The following is an 18,046-nucleotide window of genomic DNA, read 5'->3' on the forward strand; positions in this document are numbered from 1 at the left end:
TTATTTGTTATGAAGTTTCCTAATTTCCTCATGTACTGCAGTCTCCTTAGTAGGAAATGCTTTCAGTTTTTTACTTTGATTCCATCATGAAGGTATTCAGATATGTTATGTCACACATCTGCCATAAATTCTGAATGTTAGCACTCTAGTTGCTCATTAGATCACTGTAGTAAAACTACTGTTCACCATGGAAGTCTGCTCCTGGTATTAAAAGTGCATGTTTCAGTCTGCATGTCAGAAATTTTTAATGAAATAGAAGAGGATTTTAGAAGTCACTCAAAATGTGCCCTCATTTTCTTTCTTCCGCATTAATCATAATTTCTATGGCAAAATGAACCCCCTCATTGTGTTCCTTTTTAAATTAAATGTTTTAAGTGTTACCAGTTTATTCCAATCAAGATGGCTTCAGGTGTGCCATACTTTTGTCATAATGAAGACAGTAAGCGCTCTAGTTGTTTTTAAGAACACTCTGGGACATTCTGTCATTGGGCTATACTTGGGCTACATCTGGGTGATATTTGGGCTACATTTGGGCTCTTTTGTCTCTGGTGGCCATCTTGGGAGACTTATTTGTTATGAAGTTTCCTAATTTCCTCATTTACTGCAGTCTCCTCAGTAGGAAATACTTTCAGTTTTTTACTTTGATTCCATCAAGAAGGCATTCAGATGTGTCACACATTTGCCATAAATTCAGAATGTTAGCACTCTTTTTGCTCATTAGATCACTGTAGTAAAGCTACTGCTCACCAGGGAAAACTGCTGCTGGTATTGAAAGTGCATGTTTCAGACTGCATGTCAGAATTTTTTAATGAAATAGAAGAGGATTTGAGAAGTCACTCAAAATGTGCCCTAATTTTTCTTTCTGCAGCACTAATCATACTTTTTATGGAAAAATGAACCCCCTCATTTTGTTCCTTTTTAAATTAAATGTTTTAAGAGTTACCACTTTAATCCAAGCAAGATGGCTTCAGGTGTGCCATACGTTTATCATAAGTAGGACTGTCAGCGCTCTAGTTGTTCTTTGGAACACTCTGAGAAGCTGCAGTAGAACACAAAGGAATCAACTGACAGTCTCTGCCCTTGTTGGATGTACATGTTTTACTGAGAATGTCAGACTTCATTCTCACATGACTGAGAAAGATAATGTGAATTTACAGAAAATAAGCTCTCAGTTTAGCTTATAGATCACCTTCCAAACCTCTGTGGGAAAAGTATGAGAAAATATTTTTCTCTCAATCATGATATCCCAGCAGAAGGCTTTTTCACATGGTGAAATCACCTTAGAACATACCACAATTCCTAAAATGAGTATGGTACCATCAACAAATGATTTATAATGTAACTAAAGTCTTAAAACCTTCTATTAACTGCAATGCTTTTTAATGAGGTGCTATCATGTATATTGGTCCCAAGATGGCTGCCAACACTTCTTGGATGAAGTGCTGACAGCCAATCAGATCTCAGGATGAGATGTGTGGTTAGGCTCCGCCCACATATGTATATGATTTTACTTTTGATTTTCTCAGGAACTACTTAACAGATTGACACCAGACCTGCAAAAGGCACATCCCTGACCTGAGGACTACCTCTCTGCCAAATTTCAGTAATTCTGTTCAGCCGTTCGGGCTGTACCTTGGACTAAAGGTCCCTATGGAAAATTGCATGGGGAAAACGCGTTTTGGGACCCCCCTTTTTTCTCAGCCCCCGAGACTTTCAGGGTAGGAGCGGAGCGGAGCGGAGCGCCCCACCTATTTTGAAAATTTCGCGAGGATTCGTCAACCGGCGCCAAAGTTATTCCAAATAGAATGTTGCGGATTTCCTATGGAAACACGGTCCTAACTATAACTATCTACTGGCGACCGCCAGTAGATAATATATATATATATTTTTTTTTTGCCCCCAGACGAAATGCAATTCTGCAATTCTCAAACAGGGATCACCCCTCCTGTTACAGACCAATCTCTTTGATAGATTCCTCTGTCAAAATACTGGGTAGAGTGGTCTTGAACAGATTAAGCGATTGGTTGAAGGGGAGTGGGATCCTGTCGGATGCACAATACGGTTTTAGACCTAAACGGAGCACCATTGACCAGTGTTTAAACTTGCACCTTTTAATAAATAAATATACAGTGGCCAAGGAGGGATTTCTGTACATGGCCTTTATGGATCTTTCCTCTGCGTTCGATCTTGTCAATAGATCTAAACTTTGGAATATCTTATTGACCATGGGCCTCCAACCTTCCCTTGTATATTTTTTGGCCGATCTTCACTCGGATTTATCAGCCAAAATTAGAGTCAATTCAAATGGGCGTTGCACGAGGCACTTTAGGTCAGATAGAGGCGTCAGACAGGGATGTATCCTGGCCCCCTTGTTGTTCACCCTTTATATAAATGCTCTCGATTCCCAACTGGGAGAGGTATCTTTAGACATTCCGCGCATAGGAGACCAGGTTGTCCCGGTTCTCCTATATGCGGATGACGCAGTGCTTCTGGCTCGCACTGGAGTAGGGTTGCAAAAGTTGCTGGATGCCTTCGGAGATTTTATGCAAAATCTGGACCTTAAAATAAATGCGAAAAAATCTCAGGTCCTGATTGCGGGGAAGGGAAGGCAGAAATCCAGGGCTAAAACTTTCTTTTGTTGTGGGGATGTGGTAAACAGGGTCTCAACATTCCCTTATTTAGGGGTTGTTTTCGATGAAAAGGGCAGTTGGAACCCACAAATCAATAGCCGGAGTGTGGCATTTGCTAGGACAGTCTCGGGAGTCAGAGGCTTTGTTAAAAGATTAGGGGCTAGACCAGTTGTAGCCCTACTAAAAGTTTACCAGGCAAAATGTTTAGCTGCTGCAACGTATGGTTGCCAGATATGGGGCTACACCAACCATAATAAAATACAGCTTATTGAAAATAAGTTCCTACGAGAAACCCTTTCTGTTCCACAGTCTACTCCGACTTTCTCCACACACACGGAAGTGGGGATTGGTTTTGTGACAGACCTGATTAGAATCGCCCCTCTCCTCTATTGGCTCAAGATTTGGCTGAACAAAGAAATTACTTTAAACCATGTAATATTAAATAACTGTTTAAAACTGGATAATGTAAATAAAATATCATGGTTAGCATACATAAAATCTGGGTTCCAAAAGATAGGTCGTGAGGCCCTCTTCCGATCACCAGAAACTATCACGAAGAAGGATCTTGAAATGACCAAAACCGCCCTTGAGACCTTATTTTCCCTAGAACGTGAGGAGTTAGAAATGACAAAGCCAACAGTTAGAGCCAATTATGCCTTGATTAGTTCCCCTGGTCCTGAACCATATCTGATTGTTGTGAATGCCTCATACCACCGGTTCCTCCTAATCAGATTTAGGTTTAATTTGGTGCACTTTTCTCTGGGCTTTTTTAAAACCTGGTGCACTGTGGATCGTGCAGAACCCTGCAAATGTGATAATAGCTCAAGACAGGACACTCTACATTTTTTAATGTTCTGTAGTTTTTATAAGGATTGCAGGAGGAAGTTTTTGCTGCCGATACTGAGGGAGCTGGGTTTTAGACAGGTTAGGCCAGCACTCATATATTTATTGCAACTAAGTACCCCACGAATCATGTTTCACGTTGCAAGCTTCCTGGTCGCAGCTATGCGTATTAGGAAAAAAATTGTTTTTCCTTTGCAGGTTTTAAACTAGATCTTTTTTAACATCTTACGTACAAATTTTATAACTGTAGTTTTTACATTATTTATATTTGAATATGAAATAGGTCATATTATGATCAGGTTTCCTGGTATGAATTGTGTGTTTTATTCAATGTTTTTTAATTGTGTTTGTTAGGATTGTATGTGTCTTTTATGATATTAATTTATCGAATAAAGGAATTTTGACTGACTGACTGTATATGATTTTACTTTTGATTTTCTCAGGAACTACTGAACAGATTGACACCAGACCTGCAAAAGGCACATCCCTGACCTGAGGACTACCTCTCTGCCAAATTTCAGTAATTCTGTTCAGCCGTTCGGGCTGTACCTTGGACTAAAGGTCCCTATGGAAAATTGCATGGGGAAAATGCGTTTTGGGACCCCCCTTTTTTCTCAGCCCCCGAGACTTTCAGGGTAGGAGCGGAGCGGAGCGCCCCACCTATTTTGAAAATTTCGCGAGGATTCGTCAACCGGCGCCAAAGTTATTCCAAATAGAATGTTGCGGATTTCCTATGGAAACACGGTCCTAACTATAACTATCTACTGGCGACCGCCAGTAGATAATATATATATATATATTTTTTTTGCCCCCAGACGAAATGCAATTCTGCAATTCTCAAACAGGGATCTTCCTTTCTTAAAGACAAAAAAAGCAGCATACACCAAGCAACCAAGCATTAACTACCGATTCCTTTCCTCTTTATAACAAACACATCATTCTCAGGTGAGCAAAAGTATGTGCCTAGCATTATGGGATCGGTAGTCACTTGCTACCCCTGTGGGTTCGCCTCAGTTGTATGTGCCAATAAGTTTGTTTTCTTGCCAGTGCAACTTACATCACAGTGACCTTCAGCATGTAGAGCCCTGTTGATCCACACAACGTTGTCTGAGTGAGCAAACTGTGGCCCACAAGGATCTCAAAGCAGCGCATTTCACTGCCGGACCAGCCATATTAATAACAAGAAAGAAGTTGCCCCCAGGCGAAGTGCACTCCTCACACAGGGATTTATTCACAACGACCGAAGTAAGTTGCACAATGTCCCACGGTGGACGAGTTTCGGAATTTATCTTCCTTTCTCAAACACGAAACAAGCAGCATACACCAAGCACGGACTGCCAATTCTTTCCCTCTTTATAAAAAACACATCGTCCTGAGGTGAGCAGGTTTTTGGATCACCTAGCCACAACAGGGGGAATAGAGAGCCTGACTGTATTGCCTTGTTCCAGGAGGGGTGATTTGAATCCTTGGTTGAAGTAGAGGCAGCTGGTTTCCAACGTTGTTGGATTGGTAATTGGAGATCACTGTTCTATTTTTGCTTTTCTGGACTACTCTGTGTCTTTGCTTAGTTAACATGACATATGCTTGTCCAGGGAGGGTCTTCCACATTTTTGTTTTACTCCTTCAGACAGCATCATGGATTGCTGGGCTGATCTCCCAATATGCACTCCAACTCTTACCTGGAGTGGCTAATGTTCCCCCACCAGACTATGTTGGAAGACAGTTGGAGTAAGTTGACTGCATATTGTAGGTCCACAGCCCTTTTTAACAGTACAAGGAGGACAGGGCTCTACTGACCCCTACCCCCTTCAAGGAACATCTGATCAATCCCATAAAAGTGGTGTTTTTCACTTCCAGTGTGTCAATTGAGTGTTCTACCATGTTTGTGAGGCATCTAACCATGTTTGGGAGTCTGACTTTTGTGCTTCTTAAGGTTTTCTTCTTCGTGGAAGAAACAATATGCAAGTAGCTTCTTGCTCCAAAACTCAAGTTCCATAGATTTTTGTGCTATAGAGAAATAACATGCCCTGAATTAAGCATCTGATAAAAAATGAGGGGAAAGTACTCAAATTCTTTATAGTGATGTTCAAAAGACTGTATTTAAGCACAGAATTTGGAAGTTACTAAATCATGGAACAGTAGTAACTGGCATTTGTATCTGTGAAAATGGCTCTTTCACAGGTGGGAAGCTACTGCAGAGACAATTGAGATGTGCACTCTTCTGAACAACTCTCTGGCCAGACATGCAGCACCAGTTTGCACCAGCCGCAGACGCTTCAATAGCTCTTCTAATGTTGTGCATTAGATTACGTTGCCATACTCTATCTGCACCTGAACCAAAGCATTTACGACTGGAATAGCAAAGTAGGACTCTGTAAACAGAATTCTGATTTGAAAAAAGCATGTTTGTGCATCATTTGTGGATTGGCTATTCAGTAGGATTATGTTACTTAGCTTGTAAGCATCTGTTCTTGGCATGAAGTGCTGTTGATTCACATGCTGTCCATAAGTCCCCCATCTAGTGGGCTAGGATGATTACAAGTTGTTTTCCTTCTAAGAAGTTGTTTGAGTCACGAGGTTGTGTAACTACTCCTCCTGTTGGTGATACTGTACATGGGCATCAACTCCATTGTTAAATTGTTTTGCCGCAGGTGGGTGAGAATGGAATTGTAGCAAGTATCAGTAATGTAATGTCCATGCAAGTAATGTGAATTAATGTAAATAAACTGTGATCTACACAGGCTTCCGGGAATGAGGGATGCTTACAGGGTAAGTAACAATCCGTTCGAGGTATGTGTGCTGTAGAAACACAAGCTGTGCATCTACTGTAAAGCAGTCCCTCTCCTGAAACGGTGGCTAGCCTGTGGGGGTTGCAGTAACTTGAAAGAGAGTCCATAGTACGGCTTGGCTAACATTGGCTTGTTGACGTGCTAGTACATCCACACAATAATGTTTTACGAAGGTGTGTGGTGTGGAACATGTTGCTGCTTTGCAAAGTTTAGCAAGGGGAATATTGCCCAAAAATGCCATAGAAGCCTCCATTTTACGAGTTGAGTAAGCTTTAGGGGTAACAGGTAAAAGTCTTTTAGCTTTAGCACTTCCAGTGTGGGGAGGTGACAAAGCAATACATTATTGCTTAGTCTCTCTAAAAGCTTTCGTTCTGTCAATGAAGTACATGAAATCTTGTTTCACATCCAATGTATGTAAAGCTCTTTCTGCAACAGAGTTGGGTTGTGGAAAGAAGACAGGTAACTATTGATTGATTGATTAATGTGAAAAGGTGAAACTACTTTAGGGAGAAACTTTGGATTTGTTCTAAGAAATACTTTGTCACTATGTAGCTGGAAGGAGACCCCCCCCCCCAACTTATCTTAAATGAGTGTTATTGGCATGCGTTGTAAATGCATATTCGTTGTAAAAATATGCGTGCTAAAAAATGCATGCTACAGGCACAACGAGGTAAAAACCTCATTGGACAGTCTGTTTTCCTAGTTCCACATGCCCGGTTACATATGAGACCACTGTAAGAATGTCTTTCTCGTCAATGGACACAGTCACAGGGTCAACTACACGATCTAGTGTTAGTAGACAGCTGCACACATCACTCTCTGAAGTGGCGAAATCCACAAAACCTATCCATGGGGGGACGTTTCTAGACCCAGCCCCACCAAGCCATTCTCCTTGACGGGTTGAGAAACTCACCTGCAGAATCTTACAATTCACGGTCCGTAGGACTCCAAACACAGGATTCTCCATATCATTTACCCAGAGCTTCAAGCTGTTCACATAGCATTGAAAGAGTTCCTACCTCACATACTGACAAAGTTGTCCTAATCTGAATGGACAGCATTACAACAATGTACTATCAAACACAAGGAGATGATGGACGGAGTGCTGAAACTTTTCAAACACTCACCCCCAGTCACAGATCTGGGTTGAATCCATCATCATTCTTTAGCTCACTTTGCCACCCTAGTTCAGACACAGCTATATGCAAATCAGTCTTGACCCTATGCCTCTTGGGAACAGTCCAGCCCGAACTTGCAAAGCCACGTCTTCCCGGAAGACAGAGGGCAGGGCTTCCGAATCTGTATGTCAGTGCGTGCCATGGCTTTTCTGCAGGGGCGGGCCGTGAGCAGTTTTTTTGGGATTGAGCAGCTATTTTGCCTTTGGATTATGGACAGTTGTACTCATGGTCTGATGTTTCTGAGTAGACTCAAGACTAGCTGAATCTTATTCCATGTCTGAACCGGATTCGGAATCATGGATAGGCAAGGATTCCCCTTGGATAGCTGATGCCTCCGCTTTTTCCTTGTGTCGAACAAAGATGTCCTGTGAGTCAACTGCTTGTCTGTGAAGCATTTCTTGAAGACTGGCACGTCGATTGTGAAGTCTCTTTTCGGACCTTAAAGATTTGCAGGCCTCAAAGGTATCCTCTCGATAAATGGGCAAAAGGCATAGATTGCAAACTGAATGTTGGCCGGTGTGAGGGTATTTGGAGTGGCACTTTAGACATAAACGGAGCACGTTCCATCAGCAGCTCATTCTCCGAAAACTCTGTCGAAGTAGAAGAGGCCCGACAGGGAGTGGTCCATAGGACGTGGAAGCGAGTCAAAGAACTTGACGCGTAAATATGCTATTTGCGCTTAACGCAAGAGTACTCCGCGATAGAGATGATACCTGCGATTTGTAGGATCCACTAGCGAACTGAAGGAAGCCGGAAAGGATATCGAACCAGAGCACGAGAGATTACATCCGTACCAGTCGGCAGAAAAAAAAACAATCTAACAATAGAGTCGATGCCAATGCACACCATCACCAACAGGAGGAGTCACACAATCTTGAGACTCAAACAACTTCTTCGTAGAAAAACAACCTGTATTCCTACGAGCCCAACACTAGATGGCGGACTTATACACAGCATGTGCATCTTCAGCACACACGCTTCAAACACAAGTTTATCTTAACAGATGCCCAGTTTGCAAACTGTTTTAAAAGGACTTTGGCTGTCCCATGACCTGTGGAAAACAACTTCCTTCTAGTTGGCCTTGTTAGACGGAGTAAGAAGCACCTCTGTCTTGGTGGAGTTTAATTTGAGGAAACTGGTAGACATCCACAAGTGGATGGGAGGCAGACATTCTTTTATAGAGCATGAGTCTGTACCCCTGGAGGCTGCAGAGCTAGAATGCGAAAAACTGGAAATTAACAGCGGTCGTCCACATACATGTAAAAGCATACCCATTCCAAACGTATTAGTTTTAGCAGGGGTTTCTTATAGATAGTAAACAAAAAGGAGGGACTAAATAATCCTTTAGGGAACAGCAAAATCTAGGTTCCAGTTCCTGGATCTGAAGGGTGAGGTGCAAATTTCCTGCCATCCTAGAATGATTTTCAAAAGGCAAGAGCAGGCCATGGAAAACCAGGTTCAGTCAGGCTAGTGATCAGAGTGTATGAGGGATGGCATTGAAGGCAGAAGAAAGATCCATCAGGACTAGCACCTAGACACCTCCTTGGTCCACTAGGATCCTCAAATCATCAGTCAGTGATGGCACCACAAGTAAAGTACATCTGTAGGGGTGGAAGCCTGTTTGGAACCCAGTAGGTGTTATTTTTAACAATGCTCTTGAAAAATGTAGCTTTTCCTACAAATTGATAATATGTTGTGAGAGGGAAATAAGACCGTAGCTGTAAAGGCATCAAAAACTTGCTGAAATATCCTATTTGAATCCAGAGGTGCAGCTTTAATGGAGACAGCCTCTATTGGCACAGTAGTATAAGTATACATTACCATTATCCACTGAGTAAGTGGAAACGTACATACCCAGCACAGTACCAGTGTTACAACAGGAAAGAAGACTGAACTATACTAGGATATCTGAATAATAATGATCCGTTACCTCACATTTCCTATCATTTCTAGTATTCAACGTTGTTTACTTTCTGTGACAGTATCTGGTCTGAAACATTTGTTGTTCAGTGGTGTACCTAATTCTATTGACTATGGTTTAACTAATTCTAAATAAAAATAATTCTTGTTTAGAGTAAAGTCTCACTCAATATTCAAATGATTGTATGTGATCACTGCAACATGCTGTATCTGTAACATACTCCCCTTCCTAGAAGAGGCCTTGAATGCTGGACCTTGCTACCACTGGAAACTCAAGAGAGAAACAAGACTATGTTGTTATCCAATTTGACATCAACAGTCTTGGAGTCTCAGCTGTGGGGCGAGTGCTTTCCCGGATTCAGTACAGAAGAAATATGGCAAGTATCTTATGATTTACTAGATTCTACAGTACAAGCTGCCAATTTAAGGAAAAATCATCTCTTTTCTCTTCACAGGGTATACTGGTCTCCATCTAAGCTCTCTAAGTTTGCGAAGGGACCTATTCCATGCTGTCCAAAATGCCAGCAGGAAAAAGCAGATGATGAGCATATGTTTTTTAAGCTGCCCAATGCTACATCAGTTTTGAGGTTCTCTCACTAGAGGTATGGAAGACATGTTTGGTTTTGACATTCAGGTGAGCATAACCTTAGTATTTTCCGGGATTTTCTCAAATTATGAGTTGTTATCATAGGATAAAAATAAGCTATGTTTCTTCCTCATTTTGATCGCTCGTTGAGAAATCTGTAAATGCTGGATTAAGAACACTCCTCCAACATTTTTAGACTGGGTAAATTCTATCAAGTATACGATGAAATTGGATAGGGCCATATGGAAAAAGTATAGTAAGAGAAAGAAAGATTTTTGGTTGCCGTGCAAGGGTTGGCTTGATAATCTTTGACACCAGGGACACACCAGTCCAATGATTATGCCTTTACACAGAGATACTTCACCACTCGGGTCAGTTCTGGGGGCTGATCAGATAGAGGAACCGAACAGACTGAATACGAGAGGTTTTGTGTAAAGTGCATCCATCTAGATTAGAGCTCTCTTGCTGGTGCCAATCAACTGGGGGGCCGCAGAGTAAATTAAAATGGCTCTGGATATATCTAATGGCGTATGAGGACAAAAATAAAAAAAAATCTTGGAGTCTCTGTGACTTCATTTGTAAAACACAGTACCCACCAAGTAAATTTCAGGGTAATCACGGACTGCCCAGTTCCAGAGAAATGGACTGACACAGGATGATGGCAAAGGTGTGTGAACTGCAAAGCAAATGGCAATTGTAGATGATATCCCTAATCACAACACAGGCGGGTGGATTGCCTAGAGGGGCAGTAAAGGCTAGAATTTTCAGGCTGTAAAAGGAATAATGGGAATTCTATGCCAGAGTAGCAATGGCTGAGCAGACAGACCAATGCAATGGTGCTGATTGAATTGCCACTGCCAGTTTGGTTTGTTCCCAGATCATGGGCAGCATTGACCGTTAGGAGGACATCTTGATAGTCTAGACATTAAACAAGCATATATATCTCAGTGTCAATAGGATGACACAGGACAATTTGAATAGAACTCAGATAGCCGTACAAAAAGTCTGTAAACAGTTTCGCAAAACTAAGTCGGAGTACTAGACACTGACGGAGGAAATAGGAAGGCAACATGGGTTAGAAAAAAGTACCCTCTTGTAGTTGTTGGAGGGCATATCAAGTATTTAATCAAAGAATAGTAGCTTTTAAATTCTAAATGCAAAGGTGTTGCGACTTGTGCGATATCGTAGTGAGTTCACTCATTTCATAAGACTTTTGGAAACTCTTAGAAGACCAGAACAGCGCCACCAAAACTAGATACAAAAAAAAAAAAGTCTAAAAAATAACAAGGCATGCCCTTTCTTTCTATGCCATTGTTCACTAAAGTCTTTTAATGTTATTTGTTCTGACACAGATTCCCTTGTATAACAACATATTTAAGTGCACCCAAAGTTGTGGCTGCTACTAGGTTGGCTAATATTGTTCAACCGACGAGAAGCACTGGCTGCCACAAACATTTGATAACTACAAACGTCTTTTTTTTTTTTATAGTTGAATAAATGTTAAGAGGATTCATCTAGAATTTCTTGAAAAACTGGGAAACAACAGAGAAGTTCATAACCTATAAGTGAATATGCTGATGTCCACAATGCAGAAGAAGCAACAAAGACGACATGGGAACAGATGTTATGTGTAGACCAAATCTGAAAATGTTTCAAAAGACATACCTTTTAGGGAATGAGAATTCCATTGTTGGTAAGTAGTCCATCACAGAAATGTAGACAAAATGTCGGGCATCGTCTATGATGCTGAGGATTGATTGGAGGTCTTTAGTCCGACCCTCAGCACATAGGGCTGGTGGGGCACTCTATAGATGAACAGGGGAGGAACAATCAAAGTAAACATAATGAAAGCACATTTTCATAAATCTGTCCTATTAAAGGAAGACAATTAAAGCTTTTTAAACTGTGCTTTCATTTTTCTCATAGAACAGCTGCAGCTGTATACAGTGACATTTGTTTTTGTGGCTAGTCAATGTAGGAACATGCTGTCCTTAAACTCTTACATGTTCCACTTTTACATACTAGGCGACGTGAACTGCAGGCTACAAGACCTACTTAGGTGTCTTACTTAACACATAAAAGTTTGGTTCCTACCTGCCAAAAAAGTGTTATTTTGACAGGTCTGACTGCAGATTTAAAAGCTACAGCAGACAGGCTACACAATTAGGCTTGAAGCTATGTTTATTTTGTCAGCTAGTAGATTGCGCAATATGTGCTTCAATTCACATATGACATTTAACTTTCATGCAATGAGTCTAGTTGCTGTACAATATACTATGGCCGTATTGGGAAGTTAAATATGACAAATGTAGATTACCCAATTTACCATATTTTAGGGGTCCGAGCATATACACTGGGGACTTGTCAGCAGTCACAAATTGTGCAGAGTTAAAAAACCAACAGCATCACAAAAAAATTGAGGCAACCACAAAAAAAAGAAAGAAAAAAAGGCATTTTCGCAACCATGGTATAGTGAGACGAGTCATAGTGGAGGAGGGGTGCTCCTATGGAAGGAGACATATTCTGCAGGTTTGTCCTGCAATCAGGCCTCCTGCCCATTCAGAGGCACCATGGGACGCCCATTTCCCTCCAGCAGGTCTAACCCTTTCTGATGAGAAGCAACTCACACATTCAGCCTTTTATGAGCTCTAAGGGGTGGTAGTAGGTTGCTGAGAGGGGCTGGGTGGGGCTTCAGGAGGATCTTCTAAGATGTAAATAGCCCTGAATGTGCCAGGATGTATGCAAATTAGAGGGGACGTGCACAGTCCCTTTCTGGCCAGAGCCCCCAAATCCTAGAACTGTCCATGCATCTCTTGCATGAAGGATACCATAGCACCAGAACATAACTTCAGAACTGACCAGTTGAACACTAGGCTGGGCAAAGAAGACAAGAATCACCTGCAACAGAACTTAGGAAGCAGAGAAGAATACCCCAATGCCTTTATCTATGCGACCCTACTTCTAAACAGATCAAATATAAATCCTGTCCATTCAGGTCCCATTCAGTAGGTCAACAGTAGAGATTCAAGGACAACCACAGGGAATGTTGTATTCAGTGATATACTAGGAACTGAAGAAAACATACTGAGGGTAAATAAATAATCAAAATGCTTTTGCAGACAATACACTGACAATTACAATATAATTTTTGGACGCCCAGACATGAAGGTTCTCATGTTTTCAACCCTGTGTGAAATTGATCTATTGAAGTCAAATGGGCTACTAGGCAATGGCCACTACTAATACAAGTCACATGTGAACTAGAAGTGCCTTACCGACAGGTAAACGTCTGAGCTGGTCCCATTCAACTCCACCTCCAGGGGAGTATCCTTGTTATAGGTGGTGGAATAGTTAGACGGCCAAGGAGAGGGAACGATGGCACCAGGTTCACCTAGGGACCAGTAGGCTTCAAAAAGCTTCTGCAAGTCTTGGACCATGCAGCTGCAGTTGTATACGGTGGCGCCCAGCTCCTTCACCTGTGAAGGAAGGACAAAAGGGTACAAATGTGACCATACAGGTCATTTTATAGTATTCAATGTATAGTTTGAAAGCCTAGTACTACACATACATTTCTGTAAAGTCGGTTTTACTTTTATTTCTCTATGCACCGATGTGTGTGTATATATATATATATATAGGTGCATAAGAACATTGCCAAACCACCAGGCAGGCCAATAATTTCGGCTATTAACAGTGCCTTGGAAAACACTTCCAAATATGTGGATTTTTTTCTTCAAGAGTGGGTGAGGGGGCTCAACTCGTATGTACAAGACACATCTGATTTTTTGCGCAAAGTTGAACATATACCATGGGAGGCAGACATGTTATTTATGACTCTTGATGTAACCTCCCTGTATACGTCAATAAGACATTGTGATGGCCTGAAGGCAGTGGAACATTTTTTAAACTTGAGACCAATAAGTTGTGTGTCGCATAACAAAATGCTGCTACATATGATAACTGCATGCCTTGAGCAGAATTTTTTCCTTTTCAATAATCAGGTCTACCAACAAATCCGGGGCGTGGCCATGGGGGCCTGCTTCTCCCCCAGTTACTCATGCCTACACATGGGATTGTGGGAGGAGCAGGTTCTGATGGGCGAGGTCAAGGATGTTGTGGTTAATCATGTTGTATTATACCTGAGGTTTATTGATGATTTGTTTTTTATTTGGAAAGGATCTAAACAGAGTGCAGAGGCGTTTGTGGACAAATTGAATATGAATTGCCTGAATTTACAATTCACATCAGCCATAAGTGAGAATTCTGCATTTTTTCTGGATGTGGAGCTTTATGTGCAGGACAGTAAATTGGTTACCAAGCATTTTAGAAAGCCCACTGCGGGCAACACAATCCTTCATGCCTCTAGCCATCATCCCCAGCATTTAATACGTAGCATCCCGTACGGCGAGATGCTGCGTATACGACGGATTTGCAGCTCGGACACGGACTGCATCCGTGCCCAAGATGCCAGTAAACTTCGCTTCTTGGAAAGGGGTTATTCAGGCAAAATCATTGATAGCGCAATCAAGAAAACAAGAGGCATATGTAGATGTGATACTTTGGTCCCCAAACAGAAACAAGTTAGTGCTAGTGAGGATACTTTAAATGTGCAATCCAGGATTATATTAACTTTTAGTCGACAACATCAGGAATTAAGGAAAATCTATTCCCACAATTGGAACTTGGTACAGGGGGATCCCGTCATTGGCGAATTAGTAGCCAAAAAACCAGTTCTAACCTTTAGGAGAGCAGTTTCGATGAGTAATAAGTTGGTCAGCAATTGTCCTGAACTGAGCACTCCGACAACCTGGATGGCACAAATCAAGGGTTTTAAAAAGTGTTCCACTTGCAAAGCTTGCAAATTCGGACAGAATAAAACCCATTACACCAGTCCTTTTAAGTCTGAACCCACCCTGATAAAGAAGAGAACCACATGCAAGACAGAATATGCTGTGTATGTGCTGGAGTGTCCTTGTGGACTGAAATATGTGGGTAGCACTAGGTTACCGGTCCACAAAAGGATACTCCAGCACATCAGGGCAATTACAGGAAAGGATCAGGCATATCCTGTCGCTAGACATTTTGAGCTATTACACGAGTGTAACCCCAAGTTTCTCCATTACTATGTTATTGACATGGTTCCACCAATGAAGCGTGGGGGTAACCGAGAGGGCAAATTACGCCTCTTGGAGACACGATACATCTTAGAGCTCAACACAAAAAATCCGGCTGGATTAAATGCTAGTGAGGACTTTTTTACCTGCTTATAGGACCAGTCAATTACTAAATTAATGGGTATTTTCATGACATGTTTGTGGGGAGTGATAACTTCAAATAATTAACAGTTCATAGATAGGGATATCTGAAATCTGAGGAAATGAAAATGAAACACCTATTACCGGGAGTTGGTAATACCATATATGAATTTAGATCCCATACATCTTCCTTTAACTGTTTTTTAAACAAGGAAACTAACTGGTTTTGAACATATATCTTTTTTAGAGGAAGGATTTCATCCTTTTGCACTATTTTTGCACTATTTTGCACAAACTTTTTGAGTGGTTTGTTTAAATTGTGGTTGTAACAAAGGAGTTATTGGCTATAATAACAACGGCCCACTTGGGCGGTATAAAACTAATTTTTCATTCATTTCATTGAATGGAAAATGATAGCCAGTCACTGAGGGGAATGTCAGCTATATATTGACCAAGAATTTTAGAATAGTAATACAAACAACTCAGGGAGGTGTATTTGACACCCTAAATAAATGTCGCAAACAAAGATTTTTGTGAATATTGTAAATAATCTCAATAACAAATACACAGTAACATAGGAAAATCTGTTTTTAGATATACTCAGGTTTTAAAGATTTATATAGTTTTGTATGTATTTATTCTATGTATTTATATAATGATTGATCTTACTGTGTATATACGTCGACATGTTGTAGTATTTCTTCTATGTCAAACAGGCTGCAATGACACCTGAAACTCATTTCCTGTTTACCACTTTAAATACCACTCGTACCGTCAGCAATGTGTCATGTGATCAAGACCCGAGTGGGGGTCGAAACGCGTTATGGCGGACAGGCTGGGCAACCAATAAAGCACTTTTGATTGGCACTAATCGTTTGGGTCCGCTTCTCGTCTCTGTGTTCGAGCGAAGCACTGGCAGTGGCGTTTTTTCATTCATATATATATATATATATATATATATATATATATATATATATATATATATATATATTATCTACTGGTGGTTGCCAGTAGATAGTTAGGACCGTGTTTCCATAGGAAATCTGAAAATTCTATTTTGAATAACTTTGGCGCCGGTTGACGAATCCTCGCGAAATTTTCAAAACTAATTGGGCGCTCCGCTCAGCTCCTACCCTGAAAGTCTCGGGGGAATTCGTCAAGCGGGGGCCGAGAAAAAAGGGGGGTCCCAAAACGCGTTTTCCCCATGCATTTTCCCATAGGACCTTTAGTCGAAAGTACAGCCCGAACAGCTGAACAGAATTACTTGAAAATTGGCAGAGAGGTAGTCCTCAGGTCAGGGATGTGCCTTTTGCATATATGGAGTCAATCTGTTCAGTAGTTCCTGAGAAAATTGCAGTTAAAAGCACATACATATCTATAGCCGCGCACCATGCGCGCACCGTGCGAGCACCCTAACGTGCGCAAGCGTAATTCTGATTGGTGGTTACATGTTAGTCAACGTTCGAATCGGTCGAAATCAGGAAGTGTCGGCTGCCATTTTGTTTGTTTTCAGTGCAAGAGTGAAAAAGGAAGGTGGCGAACGTGAAAAGGGGGCAGGGTAGTTCCTGACCCCCTAGCCTTTGTCAGGGGGTCCCTGAAGGACCCCGAAGGCAGAATTTTTTTTTTTTTAAAAATGTAAAAAAAATTCGCGGGGGTGCGCGCACGGTGAAAAACCAAAAAAATATATATATATATAAAAAAATAATAATACATACATAATTTAGCATTTAAAAAACTGTACAAATTCACTGAAAAAACCATAGGTTTCACACACGTTATAGTTAGGAATTAGCATTTAAAAAACCTTGCAAATTCACTTAAAAAAACCATAGGTTTCACACGTTATAGTTAGGTGGATATTTCACTTGTAAAAAACCAATGAAATTCCCCCGTTATAGTTAGTTCAGATAACTATAACTCGCGCGACCGCCACTCTATCACAAGGATGATGTCATCAGTAATGTCATGAGTGATGCCACTGACCATGTCATGAGTGATGTAATATGTGACGTCATGAGCAGGATTGCGGGCGCGCGAGTTATAGTTATCTGAACTAACTATAACGGGGGAATTTCATTGGTTTTTTACGAGTGAAATATCCACCTAACTATAACATGTGTGAAACCTATGGTTTTTTAAGTGAATATATATATATATATAAATCCTCTCTATGGGAGAGTCATCATACGCTATTAGGACTAAATATTACCTTTGTGCCATTAAACAACTGGCACATTCTGAAAACAGATGTAATAATAGGTGACATCTTACCACCCTATCCACAAATAACCTTCAGAAGATGTAGATCCTTAAAAGACAAATTGGTTAACAGCCACTATGAACCTATTCCTTTTGTCCAACCTATCAGTAAAGTCTCCGGTTTCTTCCCTTGTCTGAAATGTAAGGCGTGTAGGAACAGTAAAAAGGTATCTTCATACAATGTCCCTGGTATGAAAAAACCGAGACCAATCAACAAACTGATGACTTGCAATACGCCATTTAGCGTTTACTGCCTTACATGTCCTTGCCCAAAGCAATATATTGGCAGCACGATCCACCCCACAAAAAAGCGCATCCTAGAACATGCCAGAGCAATTGAAAAACAAGACACCTCATACCCTGTAGCGAGACATTTCGCACAACATCACAATAGTGACAGAAATCTATTGTCGTTTTTCTGCCTTGATCATGTCCCAGTCAGTGACCGAATGGGAAATCGGGAATTGAGGCTGAGGAGATTAGAATCTCGCTTTATTATTGACCTCCAAACCACAACACCTTATGGTTTGAATACAGAGGAGGAACTGTCATGTCACCTAGGTAAACGCTGAAATAGTATATTTTT

General features: G+C 41.1%; 1 protein-coding gene across 3 annotated transcripts in view; it reads right to left on the bottom strand.

Moving 5' to 3' along the window:
• PLD3 (phospholipase D family member 3) overlaps window positions 1-18,046 on the bottom strand; it is a 269,488-nt gene that overhangs the window by 35,876 nt on the left and 215,566 nt on the right. For all 3 annotated transcript variants that reach the window (XM_085625365.1, XM_085625364.1, XM_085625367.1), the window contains 2 exons: window positions 13,222-13,422; window positions 11,612-11,751 (listed from right to left, as the gene is read on the bottom strand). In XM_085625365.1, coding sequence (XP_085481491.1) covers window positions 11,612-11,751; window positions 13,222-13,422 — 341 coding nt within the window. The remainder of the gene's footprint in view (window positions 1-11,611; window positions 11,752-13,221; window positions 13,423-18,046) is intronic.

Source organism: Triturus cristatus, chromosome 9, assembly GCF_964204655.1.
Source record: "Triturus cristatus chromosome 9, aTriCri1.1, whole genome shotgun sequence".
Taxonomy (NCBI): Eukaryota; Metazoa; Chordata; class Amphibia; order Caudata; family Salamandridae; genus Triturus; species Triturus cristatus.